General features: G+C 38.3%; 1 protein-coding gene across 5 annotated transcripts in view; it reads right to left on the bottom strand.

Annotated features, from left to right (window-relative positions):
• Window positions 1-1,958: 1,958 nt before the first annotated feature.
• LOC107101585 (protein cordon-bleu-like) overlaps window positions 1,959-17,304 on the bottom strand; it is a 78,659-nt gene continuing 63,313 nt past the window's right edge. For all 5 annotated transcript variants that reach the window (XM_015400549.1, XM_015400552.1, XM_015400551.1 and 2 more), the window contains 8 exons: window positions 12,663-12,972; window positions 10,230-10,372; window positions 8,733-8,924; window positions 7,080-8,653; window positions 6,787-6,999; window positions 5,488-5,598; window positions 4,194-4,475; window positions 1,959-3,507 (listed from right to left, as the gene is read on the bottom strand). In XM_015400549.1, coding sequence (XP_015256035.1) covers window positions 3,448-3,507; window positions 4,194-4,475; window positions 5,488-5,598; window positions 6,787-6,999; window positions 7,080-8,653; window positions 8,733-8,924; window positions 10,230-10,372; window positions 12,663-12,972 — 2,885 coding nt within the window. In that variant the 3' untranslated portion in view covers window positions 1,959-3,447. The remainder of the gene's footprint in view (window positions 3,508-4,193; window positions 4,476-5,487; window positions 5,599-6,786; window positions 7,000-7,079; window positions 8,654-8,732; window positions 8,925-10,229; window positions 10,373-12,662; window positions 12,973-17,304) is intronic.

The following is a 17,304-nucleotide window of genomic DNA, read 5'->3' as shown; positions in this document are numbered from 1 at the left end:
GACTCAGGTAAGTTCCTCCTCAGGCTTAAAGCACATCAAGAATAACTGAGCATTGGCTTCATATTTCATGCTCAGTGGAAACTTTCAGATTTGGATCCTGAATGTAGAAGTACAAAACCAGAAGGTGTCCTCTGTGTATACAAACACTAAAGGATAGACTGTGTGTCGTCTAACATAGCTGGATTCAGATGTTTATATATAATGTATAATATAAGCTGTTGTTATTTTCACAGTATGACTTTAAATCAGACTGATCTTTGAACTATTTTGTGTCGGACAGATTTAATGGATAAATTATATTCGCTTAATGCCAGAGAAACGTCGGAATTGTTCCTACATTTCTTGAAACATTTTTTTCATTTTATTTCTGAAGCTTGCTTAGATTTTTCTTATGCTTCTAGAACATCATATTTCTCCAAATCATTGACTGCATACGTATGAACTCACTTAGTAAATGGTTTGATGGCACGCTTTAATTCATTGTCCATTTTGAGCCCTATTTATTCACAAGCTTTACTTTTCCTGACTGATGGTTTTAATATGGCTTTTCCATATTAGCAAACGCTCTCTCTTCATGACACCATCTCTACCTAGGCTGCATCAATACTTTCTGTTTCAAAACACCCTCATAACTTAGTGGTGTACCCCTTGTTCCATATTTGAGGTTGTAGTCTCATGTTTGCAATGTCAGTCAGTCATTGTCACTAAACTAATTTAAAATGAAGATATTGCCCATTTGCAAACCTTAATTTGACCTCTATGTTGTTCTTGTATCACAGTCTCCTCTTCTCTGACTTTTTTCTGCTCATGGCTCTTCTCCATGTGTCATTCCATGATGGATTTAATGACGGCCTTCTGATTTAGTCAGAAAAGACCTCGGAAATTATTGTTTAAACAGACGACTGTAGCAGATTGCTGGTATTTCACATTTTTAAATATGGAGAAATCCAGTAATCTGATATCCTGGGTGATTACTTTTGATCTTCCCAAATTCACTTAATGAACTAGTTTTTGGAGGTGTCTTAAATTAAGAGTAGAATAAAGACACCATAGGCTGCACAGAGGAGCAGTGGGTAGTGCTGTTATCTTGCAGGGCTGGGTTCAATTCCCGAGGTATTTCTGCTTGGAGTTTGCATGTTCTCCCTGAGCGTGAGTGGGTTCTCTCTGGGTACTCCAGCTTTCTCCCACAGTCCAAAAACATGATTGTTATGTTGATTGGCTTCTCTAAATTCTCCTTAGGTGTGTGTCTGTGTGTGAATGGTTGTTTGTCCTGTGTGTCTCTGTGTTGCCCTGCAATAGACTGTCCAGGGTGGACTCCGCCTCTCACCCATTGACAGCTGGAGATAAGCACCAGCACCCCTCGCAACCCCAGCAGGGAGAAGTGTGACGGAAAATGGATGGATAAAGATACCTTTATTTTCCCCACAGTGGGAAATTCAGGTCATCCAGTTATGCCTCCCGTTATCTCAAGCTTACAGAGCCCTGATATCATCATCTGGGCTTTCCCAAATTGCAAAAAAAAAATCTTGCATTAAAACTTTTGATTAGAAAAAAGGATAAAATTTATCTATTAAAAAAAAGAAATTAAAATCTTATTTTTGAGCATTTAGCTGATAGAAATAATTTTGGCAGAGAGGAGTAGGAACAGTGGCTAACATTCCAGGAATCAGGAAGCCAGGGTCTTTTCTTTTAAAGTAATTTTGTATGACCGCAGAATGATGAATCAGGGCCATGAGCTGCTGCTCGGAATAGCAGCTCATCTGTGGTGTGGCTAAAAATTTAGATTTCATAACAACACAGTATGTGCTGAAAAAGGCTCTAACACAAATTTATTCTGTAGCAGCTTTATAACACAGAAGACAGCTCATTTAGTTTTACTCTTTGCACAAGAAACTCTCATGAAACTTCTTTTTCTTGATTACAAAATTATTTATTGAATCAACAATGTAGGTAAACAAAAATAGCTGTGCAAATCCCAACAAGGAAAACAAACAATAGCTTATAAAACATTCACTCCATTAGTGGTATAAATCTATGAAATGTTCTTACTTTTAGACAAAAAAAAGGAATCTTTGTGCAGGAAAGAAAACAACAGCTTAAAAAAAACTATATTAGTGATATAAATCAAATCTACAAAAATGTTTCCATTTTACACAAAAAAGAGGGAAAATGCACCATCATGCACAATCCTAGATTAAACCATCTAACAGTATTTAAACCAGAGTTGAACAAATCTCTATAAAACTCTCCCCTTTATCTCCCTTTAGAAAATACAGCAGAAATGAACTGTACCTGAATCTATCATCATTCTAAGGCGATAGATCATTAATAAAGGATTAATAAACGATCGTGTTTATAGGAAGTCATGGTTTCCCTATAATATCACTTGGAAGAGCGCAGGGGAAAAAAAAAGATAAAGCTAAAATCCAAGGTCATTCGCAGCTTTTCTGGAGCAGCTGCTTCATATGATTTAAAATATAAGATGACTAGATGAATCATTAATAGTGCCCTTAAAAACACATATATACACAAATCAAGAGTTCTTTTAACAACACAAATTAATCAAGAGGCTTGAACATAACAAAAGCGACACCGACCAAAATGCTTGCAAATGAACAAAATAGGTTTACAGGCACCAGCAGGTTATATTTAGTGATCTTTACATCAGATCCTAAAATTGTTGAGGGAGGCAGTAAGGATCATATAAAAAAAGCCTTTGCATATCTAATCATTGTTCCTTAAACTGAAGATATTATAGAAATAATCTTCATTTGAAAAAATATTAAATACTCAAAATCAGGAAACCTCATCAAACAGTTATTGCACTCATTCTAGAATTTATGAAGCATTCACCATACACCGGTATAACACTGATTTAGCAGCTGTTTAAGGCATCCGTAGGTTACGCCCGCTCAGGCAGACAAAAAAAAGAGAAAAGAACAAAAATTAAGTTAAAGTTTTACGTCCCGTTAGGTTTTCTTTCATTGGCACATTTTGCACAATGTTCTACAAGAATGGATGCGAGTAGAAATGGCGAGATAAAATTGTGACGGTATAACACTGGAGACCAGTTTCCAAAACGTTGATCCATCTCATATTGTAGCTATTCTAACTGAACATGTGTCACCTTTGACCCTTTCCCCCGACTTCTGCAAATGCTACAAACAGGCGAATCATTCGCTAAATAACATCTCCACTTTACTTTTTAAATTTACAAGTGATTGATATAAGCATAAGGCATAAGATGTTCTATCCAGTCTGACCAGAGAACGTGAAATAGGAAATAATTTATTTAGCCATTGTAGTGCAAAACCTCGTCTAGAATATGCAGTGATTCAGTTCAGGCACGCTTTAAAAGCATGTTTTAATATATAAAGAAAAAAAATTAAATAATGCAATGAAAATTTCTGCTAGATTCCTTGTTGCTGTGATTTGGGTGTCTCCAGCTCAATGTTGAATGGTTCCCAGTCTGCCGTTCACTTGGACAGTCTTCTTAGGGGAAGAGACCTATTTGAGGAAATTAAAACATGTCACTTTTGATTTACAACACTGTGGGTTAGACTGCTCCTTCAAAGTATTCATATCTCTTGAATTTTTTTTTTTTTTCAAATTTGATTATGTAGAAGGCTTCTGTGGGTCAACAGTACCAAAGTGGGAGGATGGAGGGAGTCAAATACAAGGCAAATCTGGTAAATCTGGACATGAATGCACACCAGTTTTTAATAATTTTTTTTTTGCGTTTTTAGAAAACAAATGTTTAAATTACGTGCAGTATAGTCCAGGGACTTTACAATGAGGTGCTAGTTTAGTAAAGTAAAAAGTTGAATTGATATGAACACTTTGAAGAAGAAAAGACAACACGAATACTTTGAACATACTTTTTCACACATACTGAGAAAATATTTCTGATTTAAAATCTGAAATGCATCCAGTTTCATTCGTTTTTAATTGGGCTCAAGCATTCTTTCAACTCAGCATGTTTTTCTCTGGCTGCTCCTTTTTATTACATCTGCAAATTAATGCAGCTTTTACCGAAATGAGAAATGTTAACGTCTTAGGCTTCAAGAAGACAATTCTGTATAAATATAAATCCAAATGTACTCCTAATCAGATTTGTACTCCACATTTTAAATTACTTTACGTAATTTAAAAAGTGTCAATCTAAAGCGTAACAGAGCTTGACTATCTATTACCTTTCTCAATCGCTCAGCACCAGATCCAGAACGAATAGCCTCCAGCAGAGCCTCTCTGGCCAGGGCAGGATTCATAGAGGCGTTGGCATTTAAATGACCCACAGTGTTAGCTTTACCCTGGGGAAATACGGGAGGGGGTGCAGGTGGAGGTGCACTAATAGGTGGAGGTGGTGGTGGAGTAAGTGGTGAAGATCTGGTCAAATATGGAGGGGTTTCTGTTTTCCCCTCCCCTGAGCTCTCTTTCCTGAACCGCTCAACCTCACTGGCAGCCTTAGATTTTGTCTGTGAACAAAAAAGCAACAGTTATTTATCTTTGGAGCTAAATCATGAGATGAATGACAGCTAAGATTACTTGATTATACTGGACATCTTCTTGCATTTCAGTCACTTTAGCAGTTCTATCATATACATTTGATATATAATTTACTCTTGTTGTCATTTTTGTCTAGAAGCCAAAGCTTTTGAGCTCTAATCCAAGGAGTCAGCATTTCCAAAATGTTACTGCTACCGTAAAACATTAAGGATGGATTAAGTCTCTTAGTTCTTGTCTCCTCCAGATGTAAGGCGTTAACTTAGAGTCTCATTTACAGCATTTTTATACAATTGACATTTAAAATCCTCTAAAAACTTAGCTCTGCTTTTTGTGATCATGTCAGGCGCTTCCTGAGCAAGATCTGCATCCGCTTTTTGCTTAGACATTTCAAACCGTGATTGTCTTTTTCATATTGCTCAACATGCAGCACTGTGGTATACTTCATCATTATTTTGTTGACTGAATCTGTTGCTTTTTATTTTGCCATTGGGAGTAAATAAGGATGCAGCTGCTCCCTGTCTGTCTGCTACTATGCAGGTAAGAGTAGACACAGAGTAGGCTTGCTAATACCTTACTGATTATGATCTTATGCACCAGGCATTGCTGTTTTGGAGCAAGGGGACATCTTTGTCTTTAGGTTTCAACCACAACGATAAATGTTAGGAGCAAAATGAATATCAATTTACAGAAAAGAATGTACAGTAAACAGTGAGAGATTAGACTAAGCTCTACAAATGAATACTGAGTGCGTTCCTGATCAGAGCATGCCATTTCCAAAAGAATCAAAACAAACAAACACGATATGTTTTAAACTGAGATGAAAAAAAGAAATTTTGCCTTACTTTCCTTTTCTTAAATATAACAGTTACTTCAAAACATCTTCTGTTTCATAAGTTGTATAGATTTAAAAAAGCAGTCCACTCTTTTGCCGTCTGCAGGCAGACTGAAAGAAAGAGCATAAACGGCCTCGGCTTGTTTTACCTTTTTCAGTCTGTTGACATTTGGACATCTAAGGGCAGATAGAAGAGCAGATCTTTCATCGCTTTCATCGGCACATGGTATTTTCTTCTCATTACTGGTGGTAGTGGATATCTAGTAATGAAGAAAAAACATCATTAAATAATTGCCATTGTGATCAGTCTGTGGATTTCTGTCAACCAGGTATCCATCCATTTGAAGGCCAGAACACACCGGATCTGATTCTTTGTCCAATCTCACAGAAAATCGTTTCACATGATGTTGCGGCGTTTAGCGTTCATTGAAAGTCAATGGGGATGATCGCACCCGACACAATTTTCTGCAAGAGGGCTTGCACAGCTCCGACTGAGATAGACCCCAGCTCTATCTTAAAATAAAGCCGGGGTCTATCTCAGCCAGAGTCAGAAATATCATGGGTTTGACAGGTCTGACAAGAAGAGAGACACGGTTACAAAGTAAAACACATCTGCTTTGGGTGAAAATACAAAATAAAATCTGTTAATCGTACAGGGAAAACAGGTTTGGAGTCGCACATTGTATATATAGTAAGTTGGACAGACTTGTACAAAAATAATCAATGAAATATAAAAAAAAATAGAACACTTCACCCATGACAGGATTTGAGGAGGAATGATGATTTTCTTTGAACCTTGCAAAAACAACGAGGTACAAAAAGCGCAGTTTATCACTCTCCCCGGAAAAAAATTAAATTAAATTAGGAGGAGAACAAAAATTTGTAAAATAGTAATATAGTATAATATAATATAATATATAGTAATATAGTAAAATAGTGATCCTCTTTGAGCCAAAAAAACCAATTTAACAAGGGGAAGACAGAGCAGGTAAGCGCAGCATATCTATCTCTCTCAAAAAAACTTCGATAAACGTTCTGGCTCTCTCTCGGAGAATTGCCTCTCATTGCCTCAGTCAGCATACTATAAACCATCCCACAGCGTTTATTGCAGTGTTTTTCTTTTTCGTTAGTTTTTAATATATGAACATTCTCTATCTGTTTTTTAAACTGCTGCACAGACTAGTTAAGTGGGGCTTTGTTGAAGAATGTGCACGTTTGTATTTTTTATAACTTTTCATAATCTGTCTAAGTCAAATGTGGGAAATTGTTTTAATTAGTGTATATCAAAGACAGAAGTTAAAAAAAAATCTGAGCAGATCTGCCAACCCTGCCTAGTCATTGCCTTCCAGTAAGCAGTCAGTGCGACATGCAAAAAAAAAAAAAGGAAATGAAAAAGTCGTACGCAGCCGGTGTGTTCTGGCCTTAATAAAGTGTCAGCTGGATCTCACCTTCCTCAGCCTCTCCTTGCCTCCACCTGTCTGGATTGCCTCCATCAGGCTGCTGTGCAGGGACGTCTCTTTCTCAACAGATCTACAGATGACTGGTTTGAACTTTTTAACGGGTCCAAACACTGTCACTCCTTCAATAGACCCAGGCGCGTCAGTGCTGTCTGACACTATAGCTGATGACGCCAGTTTAATTTCCTTCAAATCATCCTTTTCCTGCAAAATGAAGATGTGTTTTTAATGAAACATATTAACTTTCTTTTGACAAGATAGAAGTATTTGTTATTAAAACCTACACTTATCTGTTGTTGTAGTTTGATCTTTGGGGCTATGGGTGGTTTAAAAGATGGCTGGGGAGAGGTGCTTTTTGCTGGGCTGGAGATTTGACGTTGAATGTGTTTCACGTAATCACTGCTGTTGCTAATTACGTGTATTTGGGGGGATCCATTGTAACGACTGTCATTCTTCTTGTCTGTTTTTTGTTCAGCTGTATCCAAACCTTCTTTCTTCTTCAATGTGTTGTTTTTAAATCTCTCCCTGTTTATTTTCACCTCGACAGAATCTCTTTGACTTTCTGACATGTACTCTGGGAAGCTCATGGACCTCTGAGGACAGGAAACAGTGACTGTGCCAGTAGAGTCATTCTCGGTAATATCTGTCAAAGATAGCTGGGAGGATTGGAAATGAGTCAGTGATTTCTGGAAACCTGCAGCCTTCTCTGTCCTTGTTGTCTCAGACGAGTCAGTGATTTTTGGGATGCTGCTCGGTTTAGCTGAGGTTTTGGGCGTGTATTTAGCTAGGGCAGATGCTACGTACTGGCTGGAGGTCCGCCTGGATGGTTTGACAAAGTTCAGTTGCTGTTTCCTGTCTGACTGTAAGGGAGGGGGAAGGGAAGGTGTGTTACTTGGCCTCTGTACGTTGTTGGACCCTGAAATCTTGCTCTCCACCTCATTGCACTCTCTGTTTAAACTCGCATCTTTCATGACTTGTTTATGATCTTCTTTCATCTCTACTTTTGTTTGAACCACTGTTGTTAGTTTAGCAACGTCGCTTGTTGCTGTTTTCTGGCTTTCCGTGTTGCTAGTCTTTGACTTGCCTTCCAGGCAAGCAGCAGAGGCATTGCTGCTGACATCTGTGCTTTCAAACCTTTTTCTTTGAGTCACCACATGTTCTTGCCTGATGTTAGAGGTCCAAAATTCTTTGGCATTTTCACAAACAGGGTTAGTGTTTTCAATCTCTGATTTAGACGACTGTGTAGATTTCAGGTAAGGGAGGCCTGCTCCCACCATGTTCCCTTGATCGTCAATTTTAATGGCAAAATTACTTCCTTTCGCGGCCGGCTGTGTCTCAGCGACGTACGTAATGGAGGGTTTTGGAGGGACCACGGTGAAAGTTTTCATCCCAAAACGTGACGGGACATTGTGTTTGATTTTACCATGCGAAGGACTAAAACCAGAGCTGATCTGGTTTACTTTCTGCATCGCTTCATCCCTTTCAGGAGAAACTGATCTCTGAATCTTTGCTGGAAGCTCCGATTTTTTCTGCTTAAAGAAATGAGTGTCGTATTTCACAGGATCAGCTGAGACTATAGGAGGCTTACTGCTTTTCTGCAGATCAGCACTGGTTCTCCTAGACAGTCTTTGGGTATCCTCTTTCCCAGCGGTGGTATCAGCAATCCTTTTCTCTTTCATTTTTATTTCATGCGCTTTTTTTTCTTTTTTAACACCTTTGGTTTTGATCTCCTGTGGTGCGCTCGACTCCTTGGGGAGATCTGAACTAGCACTACCTGTTTTGTAACCAAAAGCAGCTGTATAAGCATTGTTATTTTTGTTCTGCTTCTCCTCATTAGAGTGATGACTGAAGTCTTGTCCTGTAAATCAAACACAGTTAAGACATTTGATGTAGGGTTTAGACACTGGCACATTGTCTTTTTGTTTGTTTTCTTCTACCTTCGCTCTTAGTCGACTCGGTCTTGGTCAACGACTTGACTTCATATTCATCAAAATCCCGTTCATATTCCTCCAGTACCTCATCTATGGCAGTGACTGGCACATCCATGTCCACTACAGACACAGGAACCTCACTGCTGTCTGTAGACTTCCTATCAGGGCTCTCTCTGACAGAGGTGATGTCAGAATGGTCTGAAAAAGGAAGAGATTAAACATTTTATTAGCTAATGCTACAAATTTACTTTAAAACCTTATTTTAAACAGAATTTCTGGATTTGGCTAACCTGCTAGGCTCAGTATTAAACACATAAATTGATTCTTGCAAAATATTTACACCCTAAAAACTTCATAAATGCTTTTGTATTCTGCTCCCTTTCTTTAAAGCCCCTATATAACTTCTGAAGTTGTGTTAATAGTGAATATAAATCAGATTTGTGTCTTAAAACCAAATTATAATTTCCCTCACAGTGTTTGTAATAAAACATTAACAAATAACCAGAGTCAACATGCCCAGTGAACACATCATTTAGGTTTTCCCATAGTGAAACATGGCAGGGCACCATCATCCTGTGGTTATTCTTTTATTCAGAACAAGGATGCAAATAAGTGTTTATTATGAAGGTGAATTGAGCTAATTGTAGGGTAATGGAACAAAACCTTTACAAGAGCTAAAAACATGAGAAAGACCTTAAAATTACAGTCGGAATAAAAGAATTTGATCAAAGTAGATTCCTATTTTACAATGGGCCATTCAAGTCCATGTCTGGGTGAAAATAGAAAATCTGGGGCACAAGTAAAAAAAATAAGTTCACATGCACTCAACACCTAGTACAGCTGAGCTCTTTTACAAAAAAAGAACTATAGGCACAGATTTCTCTCTAAATTTGAATAGCTTCGTGAGTTACATTGCATCCACTGTTAATAACAGCTGCAGTTTTTGACAGTGTTGCACCGATACCGATACCAGTATCGGATAGCAGTATCGGGTGGGACCCCGATCCAACACTAAAATGGTGGTATCTGTATTGGCGAGTACCAACAAACAGGACAGCGATACATTTTGAGAGCCAAAAGTTTATTTAACTATTGTCACTCATTTCAGGTGGGCAAGTTCTACTGGATTTACTTTGTATTAGTCTTTTTCCTACTTCACAAAGGTAGGAAGCAGCTTGACAAAGCCATGATGGCAATTATTTTACACCCAAGTAGTATGTAGATCTTCATATATCAAAACACACACCATTTTCAAACAGATGGTATCGGGTATCGGTATCGGGGCCAAAAAATTGCATCGGCGCAACACTAGTTTTTGATTCAAGGTGGCTGAGTATTAATGCATTTCAAAATTAGCTAAATTTTTAAACATCATGCAAATATTCCTCCCATTTAAAAAATGATAAATTACTTTGGATCACTCCATTAAAACCAAGCAACCAAAATAATATACTAAAGTGCACCCTTGTAACTTGATCAAATAAAAGTGCTTTAAACTCTTACTGTAACTGGACTGTAGCTTCCTGATGTCCTCCTTCTCATCTGCAAGGCCTGCATCTGCCAAAGTCTGATGAAGCTGGACTGTGAGCTCAGAATTGTCCTTAAAGCCGTTAAGGGGTTGTGGGTTAGGACCTCGAAGATTGTGCCTAACAAAGTATACAATTATATATAACATGCACATGAATGAGTTCAACCTCTGTCATACAACAACATGCTGCATCATTAAGCAAAGAAAATACTGCTTTATCTTTATGTTACTGTGATATTCAACACCTTTCCAGGCACTAGCCTAGCTGTAAAAATGTAAAGAGCAAGAACAGTTCAGTGGGTGAAGAAAGAAAAACAGGTGCTTTGCTTTATTTCTGAGGTCCTACTACTTTATTGAAGTAGCTTCTTCCAGTTTTCTGTAAAGGGTTCAAATGATCGATTTCCTAAATTAGTGTCACATTAGCCGTAACAAATTGTAAAATGAGGGCCAAATCAAATAAACAGCTGTTGTTAAGGAGTCTTGGATCGTACCCTCTGTTCTTCAGTGATTCAGAGAAAATAGTGTTATAATTTCCTGGAATAGTAAGAGGCCAACAACATGAGCCTGGGCCCTGGATTCATAACCTTTCTGGTGTTTTTTTTGTTTTTGTTTGAGAGCATCATTCCAAAACCCTTGGTCTGGGCATGCTACCATACGCACTGCAAGATGAAAAAAAACAAAAAAAAAAAACATTTAGAGCGAAATGTGCCTTCCGAAAAGACCTTTGAATAGGAGCCTGAAACCATAACCATGAAAGTCCAGTTGAGCAAGCCAGCTTTGGCCCCAGATCAAGTCATCAATATGATGGAGCTGGATTTACTTCAGTAGAATTCTGGAAACAAGTTAGCCAAAATTCACCACTTACAATGAAAAAATAAATCAAGGAAATTCTTTGACAATGCTCAAGAACTCTTAATTCATCATTGGCAGTTGTTATATTAATAACAGAGTTTATATTTTTAGCAAAAACTATTACTGCTCTAGGTTTTTCTCTTGCTTTTGTTCTCCAATGTCATTAAAGGAATAACCTTTTTCACGTCCGCAGCAGACACCTCTTCTTCTATCTTTATTTCGGTGACAGCTATACCACTCCAGAAAACTGTGAGATACTTATTTTTCCTTCTTTTTTTCAAAGCATTATTTGTGGTATTTGTGAGATTTAGCGCCAGTTGGTGGGGACTAGGGATGTCCCATATTAATATTGATTTTATTCGTAAAAAAAAAGGTATATTGGTGTCAAGATCTGCCCTGATAATTGACATTAATTATTCACTTCATTCACCTGCCTAACTCTGCCTGGTTCCTAATTATCATTTATCTCATCCACCTGCTCGTTCTGCTTTATATTCGGCTTAGCCCAGCTATTGGGGCCAGATCATCTTAGTTATTCATGTTTGTTTGTTTTGTCAGTTTTAGTTATTCCTGAGCTCAGGTTCCCGTCCCCGGAGGCCAGTGGGTTGAGAGGTTTTGAGTGTTTGTCTTGTCTCCTGATCGTGTCATGGCTCCTAGGTGGGAGTACAGTTTGAAGTCCCGTAAGCCTTGCTCCTAGGTGGAGACCAGTTTAAAGTTCTGCAGTAATCCCGGCACCATGTCTTGACTCTGTCTCTCAACTGCTGAGCCTTCCTGTCTGCATCTGTGCGTTTCTGTCTGAGCTTGTTGCTTTAACTCTGAACCTGCCTGATCCTGCCGGATCTGTTTTTCCTGACCTGGGTCGGATTCCTTCCTGCTCACTGAGGTGGCTGCATCAGGGACACTCCAGGCGGCTCTGCGCCAAAGCTCGTTTGGCAGTCCATCGGCTGGATCCTGCCTTCCTTGTTTATGATGGACCCGAACTTTTTAACCAGGTAAGTGACTCACACAGATAATCATCTCTCGACAGATGATTGTGGTCACTTACCTGTGTTTCTCCCTCGGTTGTTTTCATGCCTTTTGTTGTTGACTTTTGTTCTTTGTTTTAGTGATATTACTTGATCAAGCCTTTTCTAACATATGCCAAAAAGTAAATGTATTATATCGTTTAGATTTATTTTTTGTACAATACATTTCTGTAGGGAAAAAAAATATAGTATATACTGTATAAGCTACTCCTGGTAGGTATTTGTTATCACTTTTTGTATTTAAGACTTTTTATTGTTTGCATATGTACGATGCGTAGAGATGTTCTGCAACTTCCTTCCCTCATTTTTCCACCCACTGCAATGGTTTTAAGATTTATAAAATAATGCTAACATTGCCCACTTTGGGGTGTTTCAGTTGTACTTGTCTAATTTGGTATAGACTGTCTTGCTCTAGCTTCCACTAGCCGCCTTGCACTTGGTATTTATCAACAGACCATATTGTTTGCTTAGAATTTGATAACACAGCCTCACAACGAAAATCTTTAAGCAAGACTTTACTTTTTTCTTTACCTGTTGTTTTCTGCCCAGGTAGTATTTTCTTCCTCGCTGTCACTTGAAACCTCCCTTAAGTTTCTTCTCTCTCCTCTTTCTCCACTCAGTATTTCTGATAAACTCCCATGTGGGGAGGTGGTTTGGGTATCAGAGGGGGAACTAACAATGCCCGAGTCCTCAGCCTCCGTAGCACCTTCAGGTGATGTATAACCCTGGTCGGGAAGGCTGCTGCCAAAGCTGTTGCTGTCTAGAGAAAGAGTCTCAGCTTCAGGTGCTGGCGTTTCTTGTTTCTGGAAGCTGGATGAAGTTTTCCTGGAATGAAGCCAAGCTGGAATAGAATAGGAGGAAAATATTTGTATGATTATAGAGTTTTAACAAACAATTTCAGATGTTAGCCTTAGTCAAGAAAATAAAAAAACTTCATCAATTTTTAGAAGATTCAGTATCACCAAGACAGGGGACACAATCGCCATGCTAAAGGTTAGACACAAAAGGAAACAATGCAAATGCTCAGGTTCATAAATAAAACAAGTAGCCTGGTTTAATATGTGCTCCACAGTGGGGCAGCGGATAGCACTACTGCCTTGCAGCAAGAAGGTTCTGGTTTCGATTACCAGCCCGGGGTCTTTCTGCATGGAGTTTGCATGTTCTCCCTGAGCATGCATGGGTTCTCTCCAGGTACTCTGGCTTCCTCCCACAGTACAAAAACATGACTGTTAGATTAACTGGCTTCTCTAAATTGCCCTTAGGTGTGTGTGTGTGTGTGTGTGTGTGTGTGTGTGTGTGTGTGTGTGTGTGTGTGTGTGTGTGTGTGTGTGTGTGTGTGTGAATAGTTGTTTTTCCTATTTGTCTCTGTGTTGCCCTGAGATGGACTAGCCACCCTTTCCAGGCTGCACCCTGCCTCTCACCCTTTGATAGCTGGAGATATGCACCAGAATCCTTTGCAACCCCAGCAGGGATAAATGTGACAGAAAATGGATGGATGAATGGCCTGATTATTTTTAAGAGTTTAACAAACAAGGAGTAAAAAATGAAATAAAAAAAGGGATGCAGAAAAGTTTAGCTAAAACATGAGAGGATCAGAAAGTTAATTTTACTTGACTAAGGTTTCACATTTATCCTGATAACACACACGCAATGCAGAAAGCAAAGGAGAAATTCACTAAACATGTTTTGGGCACACACTCCTTGTGGTTTAAGAAAATGTGTTGTATGTGCAGACTGATTTACTGTATATGAAATATTTTTATTATATTTCTAACATAGTTCTCTCGGTTTTGCCTCATAGCCTCTCATCTCTTCAGCACACTCTTTCACTAGTCTGTTCTGTGGCTTCTGGGAAACTTATTTAAAGCCACTGATCTTATTGAACTGAAGAGCAAGTGAATAAAAAAATAAATGCTCTGTTTGGTTTCCTGCAGTTAAACCTGAACATGGGGTCGAAATTAATGCAACCTTGTTTCTAGTGACCTGTATAGGTGAGAGCAGAGCATCACTCTAAATGTGCACTGTGGTAAAAAAAAAGAAAAGAAAAAAAAGAAAAAAAAAAGTAACTGAGTATTTTTGATGTCTGTATTAAGAGTGTGAGTGGAGAACAGTCAGTTCCAGGAGATGTGGCGATGATTCACCGGGCTGTCCTCCCAGCTCCTTCCCAGCAACTGCTGAATCACGCCAGCAGCAGCCACAATCTACACACTTTCACACCGAGAGTAACACACCAACACACACACACACACACCATGCTACGCTGCCGTTTCTGCTTTACACATAAGTAAACAGACACGCAGCGTTCACAAATCTTCACCTCAGAAAGGACCCTGAGTACATGCATCTGTTAAAGATAAACCAAACATGTTTTCACTCCCAAGCTGTCAACCAGCTGTACAGATACACATGCTATTAGTCAGAAGGCTGACCGTGCAAGACGCCAAAGCAAAGTCAAACCGTCTGAGTTCACTTTTCAACTTTTTAATTGAAAGATATCTTTGGGAGGCAAAAAAAAATATAAGAAAAAACAAACAAGATGACAACAGTAATACTTTTCCCTTTTAACTTTATAATTAGAAATCCTTGTTTAATAGAACATATGCCAAATAATTCTAATCATGGCAGTCCTCATTAAGAAAAATGTGACGTACAAGATCAGTAATTAAAACAGCATCCAAAAATGACTGCATTGAGCAAAACAGTATTTGGAGAAAGGGCTATATAGCAAACAGCAGACTCACAGATATAAACAGCATGTGTCCTTGGAAACCTCTTCCTCAATATTTATACCACAACTCTAAACAATATCTCTTTATACATGACATTTGAATAATTTTAAAAAAATCAGGGCACTGATAGAAATGTTAATTGTTTTATAATTGTCAACCTTTTGAAAAGAAAAGCTTTTGAAAGGAAATTAAATATAAAATAAATGAACCTGTGACCAAAATCAGCTTTTTCTGCTTGCTTTAGACATAACAAGTTCATTAAATGCATCAAAATCAGGCAGTAAACATCAAGACATCAAGAGTCTTTGGGAAACTTTGTTTAAATGAAGATCAGATCATGATTAGGAACCAATAAGATAATCTTTTAATCCTTTTCTTCTTTTCTCTTAATTTTATTCTTTTATTTCAATTTCAATCATACTGAGCCATTAAAATGCTCTTTTCAATTTATTTTAACTGGTTTAATTCTAACCATAATTGAAACCATAAATTCAGACATACAGTATTTTTTAATTTATAAAAAAGCAATCATTTAAAAAGTTTTAGAGAATCTTGATCTGAGTTTAGGTAAAACTGGCTCTCATCTGTCGTTCTAAGATGCCACTCTAATTCGATTTTGCTGTATCTCAGCTCAAGAAGGTGAAATATATGTTGCTTCCTTTAAATGTTTTTAAAAACAAAAATTTTAAAACTTCAAGTACTCAGACCCATGGCTTAACATTCTTCAGGAAAGGCGGACTCAGGTATGACTCTAAAGTCTGGTGCAGGTGTTCTGGGTTTTTTTTCCTTTTCTTTTCTGTATATCAGGCTCAGTGAAATGAAAAAAGGCAGCCCGGATTAAACAGTTATTTTATTTATATTGACAAATAATTTATGTAACTGATTGTGTAGTAAAAAAAGTAACTTATTGTGATAACTATAGTCTCTTATTGGAAATTCCAGAAACTGAAGGTTGCTGGTTTTCTGTTCTTAAATGGAAATTGTGGACAATTATGTTCTTTAAAATATAAATGTATTTTAAAATATGATTAAATGCTGTCATTATTTGATGGGTATTGTTTAAGACATTTAAGGGTAAGTTTTGTCTTATAGAGCAATATCTGTGGGGCTTGGATTCTGTGTAGCCACCAACTCATACTCATACAATGTATTGCCGAAGAAGAAAACTATTATTTTCAAAATACTTTTTATTATCATATTTATCAGTGCACTGTTTGTTTTGAATCATTGTTATTTGATAATTATTTGTGTTTAGAACTCCTGATTTGATTTCTAAAGGACCCTCCAAAGTTTTGTTGGAGAAACTCTGTTTTTCACCACGTTTCCTCCAGTTAGCTTTATGAGACCAGATGGTTTTTGCTTCTGATCTAATCCCTAGGGTGCATTTTGTAAGAATCCCTCCAAGCTGCCCTCTCCATCACCAAAGAGGTGAAGTGAAGTAGCTTAAGTCAAACCTTCTGGATGGTCCTTCTCTCTCCAAAATGGAAAATTAAGCCTCACCAAGGTGGCTATTGGATTCTTGGTCACTTCTTTGAAATATTTTTTTCCTCATGAGATTACTCAGATTAACGGAGATTATCAAAGCCAGGGACGGCCTTGGATGCACAAAACCTTTCCTATTTAAAATCAACGAGGCCCACAGTGCTTTTCAAGACATTTGGTGGAGCTAATGTTTTTTGGTATCCTCTCCGAGATATCTGCTTTGACCCCATCCAGTCTCAGATTTTCTCCTGACTTCATATCTCTGTTTTACCTCTAATATGCACTATTAACTAGAAGAACTTATACAGTAGCAGCCATTCAACATGGCCCTTCCCAGTCAAAAGCCAGCCGAATGGCAGCAAAACCCCCTCCAATATCCAGCACCTGGCCTTCTCATGGGCGTGAACTTTTTTTACTCTGACTCCAACCTTTTACTGAATTTCAGGGTCTGAACAGGAGAATAACACTTCTATTTAGATCTTAATGTCCACAAATCATGACAGAAAGAATATTTTAGTTGTTTAAAAAGGAATTGTAGGGGACCAGCCAAGGGCCCATCAAGGAAAGTGGGGCAATGTTGAATGGCTTTTAAGTTAACTGAACCTAGCGGATGTGGCTTCACCTTATCTAAAGGAGGATCAGTGGAAATCAGATGTACATGACATATTTCTGTTTGAGGGGGGGACTGATACTAAAGTACTAGGGATTGAACGGTTTATGAAAACCGTCCAAACTGTTCGGTTCGACTGTCTCGGTTCGGTTCACGTGTGTTTCGTTCGGTTCATGCGCTGCTCCTTTTTCTCATAGGCGAAGCGTTTACACTCCAGAGCAGAAGGTGGCGGTACTGCGGCCAAAGCCAACCACCAGTAGTAAACCAGAAGAAGAAGAAGCGAAGCAGCTTAGCCGGGTGTAGCAGAAAAAAATCAGTTGTTGTAGAGAATTGTGTGGGTATGGCGAGTGGG

The sequence above is a fragment of the Cyprinodon variegatus genome, unplaced genomic scaffold, assembly GCF_000732505.1.
Source record: "Cyprinodon variegatus isolate N-32 unplaced genomic scaffold, C_variegatus-1.0 Scaffold1116, whole genome shotgun sequence".
NCBI lineage: Eukaryota > Metazoa > Chordata > Actinopteri > Cyprinodontiformes > Cyprinodontidae > Cyprinodon > Cyprinodon variegatus.
The sequence above is the reverse complement of the archived record's forward strand: the minus strand, read 5'-3'. Positions and strand labels throughout refer to the sequence as shown.